We start from the raw sequence: 16,438 nt of genomic DNA, 5'->3' as shown, positions 1-16,438 counted from the left end.
AAGGAAAGAAAGAAGGAAAGGAGTAAAGAAGGAAGGAGAGAGCAGGAGGAAAGGACAGGAGAAAAAAAACAAACAAAAAAAAAATCTCCCAATTGCTTCTGTTGGTCGATGTGAAATGCATTCAGGGAAACTTCGCCATCTCAAGTCTGCACGATGGAAGCAGCCTTGATAAAACCCTACAGAACGGAGGGAGACCCGGTTCCTGGAGGTTCTGCAGCTGAACCGGCCCCACCGGTCCCAGAGATCAGAACTGTGAAGTACCAACCAGTACCTTTCCTTCGGGGGGAAACTCACCTCCACGCACGTCAGGACAGACCAGCGTTGGGTTTCAACAAGGATTTTATTACAACATATTGATAAAACATTACAAAGGATGCGTACAAGCAATTCGTTTTTTAACCAGAAAACAGTAAAACAAACCTGAAAAAAAGAGAATAAAGCTAGACTGATGATCCATGGATTTATAAACTACTTTGTGGGAGTCGTTCTGCCGTCTCGACCCTCACCAACCAAGGTTGGGGACGAAACGTCCAACAGCAGCTAAACCTGCTGTGAGGGCCTCGACGGGCCTACCAAAGAAAACTAAAAACAAATCAAAACGTTTACAGGAGAAACTTGCCTTTGAAAAGGAGTTGGTAATGTTCATGTAACTCCAGCAGCTTCAAAAGAAATCATTTTTTTACACACTTCACCTCTATGAACCTGAGTGAAACCTATGGGAAAGAATATATCCTCACATGTGATCAGACGACACCAGAAGAGCTGTCTTTGCAGTATTTCTGTCCCCCCCCCCCCAGTAAATACGTTACAATAAATGTCCATAGCAACCAACATCTGCCGTCACCACTGATCTTAACTCCTCCTTGCTGGCAGCTAGGTTTGAAAAAGGGTGAGAGAAAGGTGTTAACCTCAAACCTAGTGCGCTGGCGGCTTTGCTTCTTCAGTAGCGTCCGGCCGGAGACATGACGGGCGGTCTCATACCCATGGGGGGCCCGCCCTGGTAGGGGTTCACCATGGGGGGACCCTGCCCATACGGAGGCATCCCTGCAGGCATGTAGCCCGGCATGGCCTGGTGGGGGGCGCCGTACTGGCCTGAGGACACACGGAGCAGCACGTTAGGAGGAAGATTATTTTATTGATGAATGACTCATTCTTACGACGGAGTATTAGGGCCAAAATAAGACAAAACATTTTTGGGAAATTACGAGAATAAAGCCGAAACGTCGCGAGAATAAAGCCGCAACGTCGCGAGAATAAAGCCGCAACGTCGCGAGAATAAAGCCGCAACGTCGCGAGAATAAAGCCGCAACGTCGCGAGAATAAAGCCGCAACGTCGCGAGAATAAAGCCGCAACGTCGCGAGAATAAAGCCGCAACGTCGCGAGAATAAAGCCGCAACGTCGCGAGAATAAAGCCGCAACGTCGCGAGAATAAAGCCGCAACGTCGCGAGAATAAAGCCGCAACGTCGCGAGAATAAAGCCGCAACGTCGCGAGAATAAAGCCGTAACGTCGCGAGAATAAAGCCGTAACGTCGCGAGAATAAAGCCGAAACGTCGCGAGAATAAAGCCGAAACGTCGCGAGAATAAAGCCGAAACGTCGCGAGAATAAAGCCGAAACGTCGCGAGAATAAAGCCGAAACGTCGCGAGAATAAAGCCGAAACGTCGCGAGAATAAAGCCGAAACGTCGCGAGAATAAAGCCGAAACGTCGCGAGAATAAAGCCGTAACGTCGCGAGAATAAAGCCGTAACGTCGCGAGAATAAAGCCGTAACGTCGCGAGAATAAAGTCGTAACGTCGCGAGAATAAAGTCGTAACGTCGCGAGAATAAAGTCGTAACGTCGCGAGAATAAAGTCGTAACGTCGCGAGAATAAAGTCGTAACGTCGCGAGAATAAAGTCGTAACGTCGCGAGAATAAAGTCGCAACGTCGCGAGAATAAAGTCGTAACGTCACGAGAATAAAGTCGTAACGTCACGAGAATAAAGTCGTAACGTCACGAGAATAAAGTCGTAACGTCACGAGAATAAAGTCGTAACGTCACGAGAATAAAGTCGTAACGTCACGAGAATAAAGTCGTAATTTTAACAGGAAGAGCATCTTCTCCCTGTGTTAAAACAAATATTGAGCATCTTGTGAAGTTATATTTATAATATATTTAATATTACGACTTCATTCTCGTAATATTACGACTTCATTCTCGTAATATTACGACTTCATTCTCGTAATATTACGACTTCATTCTCGTAATATTACGACTTCATTCTCGTAATATTACGACTTCATTCTCGTAATATTACGACTTCATTCTCGTAATTTCCACATTTTTCTTTTGTCTTAGTTTGGCCCTAATTCTAGAACATTCTAGAGATGCACCGATCGATATCGGCCGATTATGCACCTATCGGTTTTGATCGGAGTCCTCAAAATAATAGTTCAAAGCAGCCAATCCGATGACTAGTGTAGTCCCGATCGATCGGCCCGATCACGTCATTTTTAAAACATCGGTTTCGGGCAAAAAAAAAAAAAAAAAAAAAAAGATTTTCGGTTGGGTGATGGGTTGAAGCAATGTACAAATATAAATCAATTTAAAATTTTTCTTAGACAGTCCTGTAGTCTGTGTGTACACACATTTATTACCACAGAAAAGAATAAGTTAGTAAGCTACACGACTCCAAGTCGTCTCTAAGAGTCTCTAGAGAGTGAAATATTGCACATCAGCCTGCAACAAAAAAGTCAATTCATGGCACTTTCTCATCTCCTAATTTTGAAAAACGTCAGTGATGTGTACATGAGACAACAATATTGAAGAATTTATGGATTTCACGCTGTGATTGGTGCATCTCTAGTTAGTTCCTGCGTGGTTCTCACCGTGCATGGGATGCCTCATGCCCGGCTGCTGCGGCAGGCCTTGCTGCGGGGGCATGATGCCGCCCACGGCCGCCACGGGCGGAGCAGCGATATGGGCCTGGCCCGGCCTGGGTATGAGCCGCTGGTAGCGGGGCAGCGTTGCCTTCATCTCCTCCTGGTTTTCGGGGACAACACACAGAGCCGACGTTCAGACACGAGAAACCCTGTTATGCCCCTTTCAGCACAAAGAAAAAACACTCACAAAAACAAAAAAGTTTTGAGGAAACTGGGTACCAAAGTTGGCGAGCCCTGATTTCAGACTGAGGATATTTCAAGTTCAGAATCAAATCTTTCAACATAACCACAAAACAAAGACTACTCAGTGGTATTTCCTCATCCTGCCCTACACGTATTCCTCAAGTAGTTAATTCATCATGCATTTAAGTCAAGTTATCACTATATATACTATAAACCAGTCATTACTTACTGTGAAAAAAGGGCAAAACAGAAAGCTCAAGCAACTTACCAGTGAGATATCCTCATCAGGATGGATCAACTTACTGGTTGCACTCGTGGTGGTGAGGGTGGCGGGCTTACTGGTCACTGTGGCTGAGGGCTTGGCCACAGTGCTGCTAGAGGGATTAGAAGAAGAGGAGGAAGAGGGAGAGGAGACAGAGGGCTGGGTGTAGGCGGGGAATGTCGCTTTGGGGGGGTCGGCGGAGCCGGCGGCGCTGAGGGCGTTGGAAGCTGCAGCTCCTGAACCGCTCTGCTGGGCCTGGAGAGACAGATGATACAAATCAGTATCTAGTTTGTTTACATCTTCACATATAAAGATAAATACTTAATAGATAACGAGTAGGCCTGTGTTGAAAAAAAATCGATTTTCCCAATTCTAAATCGATTCGTATGTCTAAAGATCAATTTTTTTTTCATCATTACTCTAAAACTTTTGGTATTTTCTTGTTTATGCCCAAAAAAAAGGAATGTTTTGTTGGACACGAGAATAACTGGTGCCATGTTTTTGCCTTTAAATATATTTAAATGTATGAAAACATTAAAGTTTTCAGTTATCATTGCAAAAATTGTCTATATTTCGTTACTTTATATACTGTCTTGGGGTCACATTTGCATAAAATGCTAAAAACCAAAATTCTCAAAAATTTAAAACCAAAATAGACCAAAAATGGAAAAAATAAAAAAAGGAAGGGAAAAAAAACAAAAAAAAAAACGATTTCATACAGCGTTCTCTCTGTTTGCTGCCTTGGATCCGTTTGTTTTAAGAAACATATTCTGGGGCAAAATGATCAGTTATTAGGCCTGTGTTGAAAAAAATCGATTTCCCAATTCTAAATCGATTCTCATATTAATTCGTAAAAATCGATTAATGTGTCTAAAGATCGATTTTTTTTTGGGGGGCGGGGGGTTTCTTTTTTTATTTATTTTTTCATCTTTACATGACAACTTTTGGTTATATTTTTGTTTATCCCCAAAAAAGGAATGTTTTGTTGGACACGAGAATAACTGCTGCCATGTTTTTGCTTTTAAATATGTTTAAAGGTATGAAAACATTAAAGTGTTAGGTTATAATTGCATAAATTGTCTATATTTCATTACTTTATATACCGTCTTGGGGTTACATTTGCTAAAAACCAAATTCTCAAAAATTAAAAACCAAAATAGACTGAAAATGGAAAAAATAAAACAGTGCGGGAAAAAATAAAACCGATTTCATACGACTGTTTCCTCCCTGGATCTGTTTGGTAATTCTGCCCCACGATGTTTCTGAAAGCAGTTCTATCAGCATTCTGGGAGCTGATTGGTCCTTACAGCATCATTAGCTGCAATACTTGCTGTTTAATCTCAATATAATACTAGTATTAATATGTTGCAGAACTACAGTCATATAATTCATGCAACAGCTCAAAAAACAGTTTTAATAACACTAACCCAAATCAATATCGGAATCGAATCAAATCTTGATAATCAATTCTGAATCTTAAGAATTGATTCTTGACATTTGAGTCGATCCCCAGCCCTGACACCAAGAGTTTAAAAGGTGTTCAGCCTCGTGTTGCAACAGGACTTTCAGCAGCAGTTCAAAGTCATTTAAAACCGAATAACCGGGAGGTTTAAAGTCACATGATGTGCACGACGGTGTCATGTGACCAGAGTTAGTCACTGAAAACATATGTGGTTTCCAGAAACGTATTTCTCAAGTAAAACACAGCAGAAGCCGCGCGGGAAGCTTTGCAGAAGTAAACAAGCTACTGGAAAAGTGGACCAAGGTGCCACCGCTTGTGCAACGATTTCTTCACAATACGAGTGAAAAACCCCAAATAGGAAGCCATTGAATGGTTTAATGTATTGCCCATTTGCATTGTGGGTTTTCCTTCTACACGATGACATCATCCCAGGCCTATTCCCTCGTCAGCTATTAAGCAAAAGGTGAGATATTTTGTGTTTTTAGTTGTTAAAAACTAAACCACAAGGCTGATTTAAGGAGATGGGGCTTACTTGTGACTTTTTAAAGTTATTTCATGTAGCAACGACACTTCCAACCACATGGGCACAAACAGACCTGTCGAGTTAACATGACCAGGGATAGTTCTGTTCTACTGAAAGCAGATGATCCGACTTCTCATGTGAACCTGCTTCACCCCATAAGAGGAGCTTTTTGTTATTCTGTCATCAGAAATTAATTTTCTAGTGATATGCTGCCCCCACCTGGCCAGAAGTAGCATTACTACACGGAGCAAGCTGCAATCTTCACATGCGACTGGTGACAATAAACCACATGCGCTGCTTTTCTCCAGAGGTTGTTTTCTAATTTCCACTAGGCGTAATAAAAGGTGATAGTTTCTGATTTTACACTTCTGTTGGTCGTTTTGTAGTGGGAAGTTAATGTTTATGCCAACATTGTCAAAAAGAAAACGTGTTTTTTTTTTTAGGAAGAATAGAAATGGATTTGCACTAGGGCTGCAGCTATCGAATATTTTAGTAATCGAGTATTCTACTGAAAATTCCATCGATTAATCGGATAAAACATTTGTTTAGTTAAAGAGCGATTATAAATATACATAAGATGTTAATTGACATCACTAAGACTAAATTATATAATACAGTAGGTTCATGATGGGCATTTAAAAACCCTGAACTTACACAGTTGACCAAATTCACTGCCTTCACTCAAAAAACTAAGGATCTTACCAAGAAATATTCTTATTTCTAACCTAAAAATGCCATTACACCTGATAACATACATAACTTAAAAGGTTAGGTGTTTTTCCCACGTGTTTCAATTGAACTTTCATTTGTGTGAAGCAAATTTTAAGTTCTAATTAAGTTTTAAGTTAAAGTATAAGATTTCTCATCTCGAAAAGCAGGGCGTAACACCTGCTTTGAGCTGCAATATTAAACGATTCCTCGAGGCAGAGAAAATTCCTCGATCATTTTTTGTAATCGAATTACTCGAATTATTCGAGGAATCGTTTCAGCCCTAATTTGCACTTTTAGCTGTTCTGCATCTGGTCTGAACTGGTCAGTGGAAACAGAAAGCCCAGTTCCAAACTCAGCACTGGCTCAGAACCGGTTTGGTGGAAAAGGGGGAGATGAAGACGCTACTTAAGTACCAACCGTTACGCAACCTTTAAAAAAGGTCATTTAAAAATGTGACCATTTAACCTCAGATGAAGAACTTTAACAGCAAATGTCATTTAGTTAAATGAATTATGTATCATTAACTCTCAACCATGCTGCAAATTAAAAGCGCTTCATCCAAATGTTCGACTTCAGGTTCTCAGAAGTCTTTGCGGCAGAAAATGTACATTAACGCACTAATGCAACATACAAAGTTCTTTAAAAGCACAAGTAGCTACTGGCACAACTCATAATAAAGACCACAAGAGGGATAGCTCTTAAATCCGTGTATCAGTCATTTTTCAAAATAGAACGAAAAGTGAGAACTCATTTTCTCAGTATTCATTTCCTAACTAAAAATTTTCAGTTTTCGATTTTATGCTCAATGGAAAAAACTGATAACGACCGTTTCCCCCCCCCTTTTTTTTTTTTTAAGTTTGGTTTTATTTTGAAAAACGAATGATACACGGATTCTACTTAGTGATGCACCGATTGTTCGGCCGAAAATGGCAAAAAAAACACTTTCGGTGTTCGGCGGAATAAGTGGGAAAAAAAACCAAACAATTTATAATATATTAAAGCAGCACAACGTAACTTTCAGCTTTTCTGAGTTTGGCGGCATCTTGTGGACAAAATCGGTAGTGTTTTACCAGAAAGAACACTACGTTTCCCATGAGCACCAGCGCGTACTGCCGGAAAACTCCTGTCCCGTCGCTGCATTTGTTTTGAGAGAAGACGGGATGCTTTTCTGTTTCACCAAGTGAACAGACGGAACGCAAAAAAAAGATGTTAAACTGCTGGAAAGGAACTGGAATTTACCGGGATACCTTAAACAAGGAAGCCAGGGAGCGGTATATGGAGAAAATAATGATTATTAACGGTCTGGATCCCTACTGACGACCCATGTGTTTCAATAAATGTGTATAATAGTACAACATACAGTACATGTTTTGTATCCCTCTTATTTCTCTTTTCTTTTTTTTGACTGCTATATTATGCTGAAGAGGCTCCGAGGCGTGAGCAATATTTCTGTTTTCCTCGTGAGATTATTTTTTTCCTCTGCAGCTACAAATAGAGTTAATATTTTTTCCTCAACAAACTAGTTTTATCTGAAGATTGGGGTTAATTGCACCGCAGAGAGCTGGCCAGCAACTGGGTTTAGCTGGAGAAGTGGGAATAAAACCCGTGTGAATGATCCAACCCCGGTCTGTGTGTTTGTGGTTTAAGGCTGATTTATGGTTCTGCGTTAAATCGACGCAGAGCTTACGGCGTAGGGTACGCGACGACACGCACCGTACGTTGCGCGTCGATTTAACGCAGAACCATAAATCAGGCTTTACTATGTGTTTGGTCGTTACAGCCGCGATCCAAAGCGAGCCGACGACTCTTTCACTCTTTTACTCTGTTATATCAGATACTTGGCCTGCGTGGTTCTGCCTCCGAGCAGGAAACCGGTGAAAAGTTAAACCATTAGGATCTTTTCCCCACGTCTGTTGTGTGGAGCTGCTGCAGCCATAACGCAGCAACAGGTTCTGCGGAGCTCTGAGCTCCACGCCCCGCCCATTTTCGTCTCGACTGCGAATCGGGAAGGAGGGGGAAGTGGCGTATGCCGTAAAGCAGTCAAAGTCGTAACGATTTGTAGTTTTTTAGTGTGGCAGGGTTCCTACCATGCTCCTCAAAGTTACATAGTGCCAGTGAAGGCGATACAGATCCCCTCAGACCATGACAGAGGTTCATTAAACCTGTTGGAAGTTGATGTACCATCACAATGACTCTGGAAATATTACATTAAGGTGGAAAAGTTACGTAGTGTCGCTTTAATATAATTTATAATAATATTTATTATTATTTTCGGTTTCGGTAATTTTCATTTCGGTGCATCACTAATTCTACCGTTCAGTCGTGTTAAATCACTTCATGTTCATCACTAGCATTAAAACCAAAGCCCATGCACTAAGATGAAGCTTGCGGTCCTTGTGTTAGCTTTACGAGTCAAACCGTGTTAACAGCCTCTACCGATGTTTAATTAGCAGGCAAAGTTAAAGCGGCAACATGCAGCTCCCACAGTTCACGTCAAAGTGAGCGTACTTGTGGCGTGTTAGGAAAGGGAGGCTGGGAGGAGGCAGACTGAAGGTCTGCAGGTGGAGAGGACACACCAGAGCCCATCTGCAGCGTGGCGGAAAGGAGATCACAGGATTGTAACACGTCCACATGTCACCAATTATCCAAGTTCAGTCATAATGCTGATTTTAAAATCTGTGACTTTGGAAATCAGGAGGAGGAAACATGTTCTAGATGAAATCCTGAGGGAATAGAGGGAATGCATTGACGTCACTTCCCCACTGGACCACGACCCCTTACTCACACTGAGTGGCAAAAATGGCAGCAACTAGTGGAGAAGACGGGATAACAGACGACTATGGGCTTAAATTAGCGTCAGTTGGACTTGACAGTGACCCGTACAGTTACCCCAAGAACCAGTGGTCCATGGACATTAATATTTGGCCACGAATCCAGTTTCCTGATATTTAAATGTACTTAATTTCTACACCGGGGAAATACACGAAGCAAAGCTTGAAGGCTTACAAAAGTCTTGACGCTTGGTCCGACTTCAAGACAGGATTTGTTCTAGAAATTAAAGTGATGAGGACACTGAACTTTATGATTTGACCGTTTAACGTTAGCTACCCAAAAATCCAACATTACCTGATACAAAATGGGAACCGCAAAACCACGTTTCAGTGTCTGGAATCCAGTTGTTTCTGTGAATTGCAGCGATCCATTTGTCTCTCTTAAGCTTATTTTTCAGCAGTCTGTAAAATGATAACTCAGATTTCTTGCTAAATCTATGAGTACAGTCGATCGCAACAGCTCTTTCCCATTTTAGATGTTTTCAAGTTGCTCAAACTGAACGTTTATGTTGCCACTCAGTATTTCTGCCACTCAGTATTTCTGCCACTCAGTGGGGGAAACCCGCTGTGAAGTCCCATCTGTGACGTCATGAATTCCCTCTATAGTAACTTGTTCAGACGGGCCTGCGTGGTACCGACCTGCGCTGCGCTGGGGAACAGGGGCTTGGTGACAGGAGGCTGAGCCACCGGCGCCGCCGGTCGGCTGGGGATTGGTCCTGCTGTTTGGGCCGGGGCCATGTGGGGCATCCCCGGCCTCGGGGCCATGTGAGGGGGCATTCCTGCACAACCAGACGGACCAGGTCAGTGTTGTTCTATCAAAACTTAAACAGCACACAGAGAAAGAAAACGATATTCAAGTAAACATCATCGCTACGACTGGGCGAGACTGACCTGGAGGAATGCCAGGCATTCCTGGCATCATGGGAGGCATCATCCCCCCCATCTGCATCATGCTGCAAAAGAAAGCATTAAACCTTTTTAGTCACAAAACCAGCACCTTTTAGGAGAGATCTGTATAACTAATATCTATTTGATATTGGAAACGCATAGTGAAGGGGATCCTTACGCTGGTGGCATTCCATGCATGGCATGAGGCATGCCGTGCATCATGGGAGGAACGCCCGGCATCATGGGAGGCATTCCTGTAACAAAAGTCAGAAAACATGGTTTTTGGTTTTTAAACCAATTACATTATTTTAAGAAAGCGGTGACACATGGAGGAGAAAGATAAGAAAAACCTATAGTCCAGGCTGTGTAGGAGTATATTTTTACAGACTGTAAGAAATGAAAGATGACAGAATTTCAGCTCTTGTGGGGTCCAAAACTCCAGGGTACACTGAAGATTCAAGTCAGGAAGGGACAATACTTTAGCAACAGCCTGGTCATTATATATAAAACACTTTTGCTGCATGACGCCAACTGAAATGCAGGGTTTTATAGTCTATTTGAGAAATCTCGGAATTGTAGAATAATGTATTTGAGTTTAGCAAATGCTAAGGTTGTAAAGAACAAACAAACTTGCGGCACAACGAATGAGAAACAAAGCAAAAGGACGATTTGTTCGCATGAACCAAGCATGTGAATCATTTTGCAAAAGGGAAGCTTCATACAAGACAATAAGACCTGGTAGTAGTTTATAATTATTTTTTCTACAGGTAAAAACTAAAATAAGTGTAACTAAACCTTTAAAGAACAGTTGTATCAATTTTAACAATCAACTGACGGGCGTATTTTGAAAAGATAAAAAGAAAACATCCACTAACATGTAGAGTTTAACCGTGAAAATAAAGTTGTACTTTAAAATACTAATGAAATAATGATTTAATAAAATTCATCGTCTCTGGTTTACAAGCACTCTGATGAAGGCCAAAACATGCCGGGTAATTAAAAACCTAAATTATTAGGCTGAAAAAAAAAAAAAACTAGCAAAGTTACACTGATGAAGTGTCAATAAATTAATGTTTTTAAACCGAAAGCATAAACGACTGCCACCTCCTTTAATCTTAGTCATAAACGAGTCTTCAAGTGAGGATGTGTGTGAAAATGACCAGATGGGTGTTTTTAACCATCAGTGTGTGAGTTTTTCTATATTAAATGTTGATTTTATTATGTAAAGCACTTTGCTTTACTCATGTATGAAATGCTGTATAAACAAAGTTTGCTCCCCATTTTTAATACCTCCATTTAAGACTTATTTGCAATAGCGATAACTTATTCTTCAGAGACCCTGCAAGGAGATCTTAACTAATAACCAAAGATCCAACTGGCACCAAGACTTGCTGATGTTCAACTAAGGTAAAATAGTTCAGAGCGAGTCGTAAAAAGATCGACCAGGAGAGTCTCTGCGTCTCTGTGCCGGTTCTTGCCTTGGTATCCGGCGGGAGACATGCCGTGCGCTCCGGCCACCATGCCCGGCTGGGCCATGGCGGCGGCGTAGCCCACCTGGGGCTGCACGGCCACGGCCTGCGGGGCCGACGGACCCGCCTCGTCGTCGTCGTCATCATCGTCATCCGAGTCGTCTTGGTTGTTCTTCCTCTTTTGACTCTCTGAAAACCATTACGGAGGCGGTTAAACAAAAACTCAAGAACAACCCCAGAGAAGCAGCGGCAGCTGGTGCTAAATATTTTTGGGGGGCGCAATTGACCTCGGCATACAGAGGGGTGTAACAGTACACGGTTAGGTACAAGCTTGGTACGATGGGGGAAAAAAAGAAAGGCAGAAAATAATATTTTGGTCCTTTAATTTCAAAAAATTTAAACATCCAACAATGGCTTATTGGTCATAAGTTTTAGTGAAGCAGTTCAGTTCTGCTGCAGTGGAAAAAGAAAACGGAACATAAAGTAGTTATTTTATATTGTTTTTTTTCTTCCTGGTTTGGGTTCAGTTTATTTTTACACATCAGAGAGAGGAAAAACATGAACATGTCCATTGTTCTGTCTGGGATAACGTTCCTTTCTTTCAGATATTTGATCAACAAATATTTCAAAAGCAAGTTTTATTTAGCCTATTTAAAACTAATATAAACACCTGGTGTGTGTTGTTCAGTTTGATTTTCTAAAAAAAAAAGAGGAATGAATTGTCCAATCACATTAGATTAAAGCATATAATATCTGCAAGTCCTTGACAATCAAAAAAAGTGATCAGGAAAGTCCAAGAAGACCCAAGAGTCACGATACTGATCGCTGATCCGTTGCTGATAACTGTTAGTTTCCTTTACGAATTTAATTCAAACCAATTAAAAGAGATCCTCACGTCCATATCAAATGTTGGAGCTACACTGGATTCTGTTTTACTTCCGGAAGTAAATAAAATAAAAAAACATTTTGGAACCAAATAAATATTTAAACATTTAATTACTATTGACAGTCACCCACAGACTGAAATAACACCTTCTTTTAATCATTATATGCATCTTACAGCAGGTTTTTTTATCTTATTTTTCTTTTATTCTTCTCTTGATTTGATGGCGGCGCGCTAGCGCCTCTACCGACCAGCCGCCACTGCAGAGAAGAGAAACCGTGGTTCCCTCTGCACTTAAATCAGCATCATGTATCCACTTAAGCGTCATTACCAGAGTTACACAATGACATTAGCCCTTAGATCCACAGAAATCCAATAACCTGCCCTTTAGCTGATGCCGAACTGACCTTGTGACTTCTGCTCTAGCGTTCGCCTCCTTTCCTGCATGTCTTTCTCGGGGATTCCCTCCATCCCATAGATCTCCAGCTCGATGTCTGTCCGTCCAGGAATGGCGTTTGGCACGCTGTCAATGGTCTCTTTATGCACCTGAAACACAAAGAGGGCCGAGCATGAACTGATGAAGCAGTTTTCCATCAATAAACAGTTGTATGGTGGTGGTTTTTAAAAAAAAATGTAATTCAAGTTTAACCCTTTATGACCGGCTGGAGCTCCGGTGTTTGCACATTGATTTTCAAAACGTACAAATACAACCAAATAAAACAGAGCAATAGTTCTTTTTCATGTTAAACAGGAAGAGTTTCACTTACATATCTTGCATTTAGTGTCCCAGAGTTTTAATCCATTAAATTATTTGGAGAAAAAACATTTAAAAATAAAAATTCACAATAATCCAGTAAAATCCACCCGTTTACCGTGAGCGAAGCTGATTTCAGTGCCAGATGAAGACGCGAGATCCAAACGCGATATATAAAATGATTTATCTCAAAAACTGAAGTCTGAATTCATTCCAAATACATTTCCTGTGGGTTGAAAGTAGGGCTGGGCGATATATCGAGTATAGGCGATGTATCTCGGCTTCTACTCTGTGCGATGTACAGGTAAAACCAGGTAAAACCGGGACCAGAACATGTTCTTAGCAGATGTTCTTCAGACGGGGAGTAGGAAAGATGCAACGTGCACTTTCTGTTTTGAAATGACACTTTTTATGTTTATGCCACTCACTGCTTAGTAACTGTTGTAAATTTGACTTATTTGAAAGTTTAAAATGAGCATATATTAATGCAGTATGAACAAGAATGTTTTAATGTAGACATATACAATCATCATACTGGTGTGATTGTAGCATCAAAGTGTTAATTCAAGGCTAAGGCAAGATATCGAGATATATATCGTGTATCGTGACATGCCCTAAAAATATCGAGATATTAATAAAAGGCCATATCGCCCAGCCCTAGTTGAAAGGTTCCTGTGTTACTTATTTCCATTGACAATTTTGAGGGATTTAGCTGTGGGATTTCTGCATTTAGAAAAATATGTGTAAAAAAACGATTTGCATTTTTTTGATAGTTATTCGCATTTGTTAGCAATTTATTTAGTTAGTATGGACTTGTAAAATACAGATTATTAAAGATTGTCTTATATGGCTTGTTTTGATGCATAGCAAATAAAAATACTCCATAAAATGGCAGAAATGTAAACGCATGCTTAGGCGGACTTGTTTTATGGTAGGAACGAAGGTTAAAGTCCTCACCTGCATGCAGTGGATGGCCAAGCCGGGGCCGGTGTACAACTTCTTGTGGCAAATGTGGCATTTGAAATGCTTGGCCTTCTGGTGCTGGATGAGGATCTTCTCGTCGTCAAAGTCTCGATTGCAGTACCTTAGGGCTGAGTTGAGGAGTTTAACATGCCAAGACAATCCCACTCAACCTGGGGATGAGTTGTTTGGATTATTTATATATATATATAAAAAAAAAAAAACATTTTAATCAACGAATTTCCCAGACTTAGCAGCAGGTTTCCATGGCTATACATGACCTCTAAAACATCAATGTATGAATGAAATATAGAAATAAAACTATGTAAAAAGTCACTACAGTGGAGATATGACAATTATGGTTTTATACAAAATAAACATTTGTTTAAACTAAAACTGATATACCAGCACTATGTTGTAGTATATGATGTAAAGTAATCTAATATAACTGTAATAATAACCGATCTGTATGATGCGCAAGATGCTCGGCACATCACGCACGACTTTTCTATAAGAAATATTTATTGATCAATTTTAAATCTACCTTAAAGGCTGTTTTTACTAAATGTTATCATTAAGTGAGAAAAATAAATTCCATTACTTTTCCAAAACTTTTGGGGTGAACTTATGTTTCCAAAACTTTTCCAGGTCTATAAAATGTCATTTTCCAATTCCCTGACATTGAGGTTTTTTCAAAAGGTATGAACCCTGAAAAATAAAATACATGTTTATAAAATAAATGGAAAAAAAAAGAAATATATATATTTGTGTGTGTGTGTGTCTATATATATATATATATATATATACACACATACATACACACACATACATACACACACACACATATATATATAAAATACTAAACAATCCCACTCAACCTGGGGATGAGTTGTTTGGATTATATAAAAAAAGAAAGAAAATAAAGGTTTATAAAATAAAAATAAATGATATATATATATATATATATATATTTATTAAACAGATTATAAATTATATTAACAATCTCACTCAACCTTGGGATGAGTTATATTAAAAAATAAATAAATGAATAAAAAATAAAATAAATGTTATTTATAAAATAAAAATATATTACATTCATAAAAATACAATAAAATAAATAAAATAATGTTTATAAAATAAATTAAAAAATATATATTAAATTATATTAAACAATTCCACTCAAACTGGGGATGAGTTGTTTGGATTATATAAAAAAATAAATGTTTATAAAATAAATTAAAAATAAATAAATATATTAAACAAATTATAAATTATATTAAAACAATCCCACTCAACCTGGGGATCATGAGTCGTTTGGATTATATTAAAATAAAATAAATAAAATGTATGTTAATAAAATAAATGTTTATAGAATAAATAAAAAAATAATATTTATATTAAACAAATTATATTAAACAATCCCACTCAACCTGAGGATGATTTGTTTGGATTATATAAAAAAAAATTATAAATTAATAAAAAATAAAATGTTATTCGTAAAATAAATACAAATTTAAAAGATATATATTAAATCATAAAAATCCACTGACTAAATTAAAACCACCTCTGACGTCACTTGGTGACGTCACCTGCCTCCACTACTCACCCGCTTCCACTCGAAACTAAACACTTTACTGAAATCAAATGTATATTTGACTTAAAGCAAACAAAAAAGCAGTTGGATTCAGTCTTATTTTCATGAAGCAGCGTGATTATAACCAATAAAACCCCCGGATAAGCGACTCCAGGCCGCTCTTTGTCGCGCTAACGCGTCGCGGCTGCAGCTGCAGCAGCAGATTAACCTCTCCGGACTAAAGGATACCAGCACCACGGCTTCATCTGCTTCTTCTTCTTCCTGCCCATGATTCTAGCCGGTACAGAGGTCTCCGAACGTCAAACAGTCGTCGTATTATCTGCTCGATGGCGGCATGCTGCTAGCCCGTGACGGGGACGAAAATGGCGCTCCGCTCCCGGAAGTGGCGCGCGCAGCCCGACGAGGGCGGACGTGACGTAAACAGGCCCCGCCCACAAAACAATATTCAAGGAACCTGGAAATTACTGAACAGTCTAATTGTGAAGGAGATGTGAAATATTAGGGAAACAACAGAATAAACTTCAATTTAACTGTGATAATTCTGATGCTATTAATGTGTTTTTCTCATTAGAAGAGTTAAAAAGAGCTGTAAATCAAGGGAAAGACACAACACCAGGTAGGGATGGATTGGCATACCAATTATTTAGACATGCCGGAGAATTAATGTTGGAGGAAGTGCTCGCCATAATCAATACCGTGTGGGGAAGTGGGTGTCTTCCTAGAGAATGGAAACACGGTGTAATAATTCCAATTGTGAAACCTGGAAAACAGCCAGATAAGCCCAGTTCTTACAGACCCATTGCCCTAACCTCTGTGCTATGCAAAATTATGGAACGCATGATAACAGATAGACTTGTGGAGAAGCTGGAAAAAAGCAATTACTTTGTGTCATTTCAGAGTGGATTTAGGCAGGGGCGCTCAACGATGGATGTTGTTTTAAGTTTAGACACTGACGTAAAGAAAGCCATTGCAAATAAGGAGGCAGTAGTGGCAGTA

The 16,438-nt window shown here is 39.8% G+C and overlaps 1 protein-coding gene across 1 annotated transcript; it reads right to left on the bottom strand.

Moving 5' to 3' along the window:
• Nucleotides 1-321: 321 nt before the first annotated feature.
• znf207b (zinc finger protein 207, b) lies at nt 322-15,824 on the bottom strand. The gene is made up of 10 exons (XM_061733096.1): nt 15,671-15,824; nt 13,846-13,972; nt 12,542-12,680; nt 11,261-11,440; nt 9,961-10,036; nt 9,786-9,847; nt 9,534-9,673; nt 3,374-3,622; nt 2,869-3,022; nt 322-1,092 (listed from the first exon to the last, which is right to left on the bottom strand). Exons 1-10 carry the CDS (start codon nt 15,709-15,711, stop codon nt 941-943), a joined length of 1,320 nt encoding a protein of 439 aa, XP_061589080.1. The 5' UTR covers nt 15,712-15,824; the 3' UTR covers nt 322-940.
• Nucleotides 15,825-16,438: the final 614 nt, after the last annotated feature.

Source organism: Cololabis saira, chromosome 1 (genome assembly GCF_033807715.1).
Source record: "Cololabis saira isolate AMF1-May2022 chromosome 1, fColSai1.1, whole genome shotgun sequence".
Classification (NCBI taxonomy): domain Eukaryota; kingdom Metazoa; phylum Chordata; class Actinopteri; order Beloniformes; family Belonidae; genus Cololabis; species Cololabis saira.
The sequence above is the reverse complement of the archived record's forward strand: the minus strand, read 5'-3'. Positions and strand labels throughout refer to the sequence as shown.

Excerpts from the sequence above, each read along its gene's own strand:
- znf207b (XM_061733096.1), bottom strand. The coding sequence starts at position 15,711 with ATGGGCAGGAAGAAGAAGAAGCAGATGAAGCCGTGGTGCTG. Across the intron at positions 13,973-15,670 it reads CAGATGAAGCCGTGGTGCTG|GTACTGCAATCGAGACTTTG; the intron begins GTATCCTTTAGT and ends CTCAGCCCTAAG. Across the intron at positions 10,037-11,260 it reads GTCTCCCGCCGGATACCAAG|GAATGCCTCCCATGATGCCG; the intron begins GCAAGAACCGGC and ends CTTTTGTTACAG.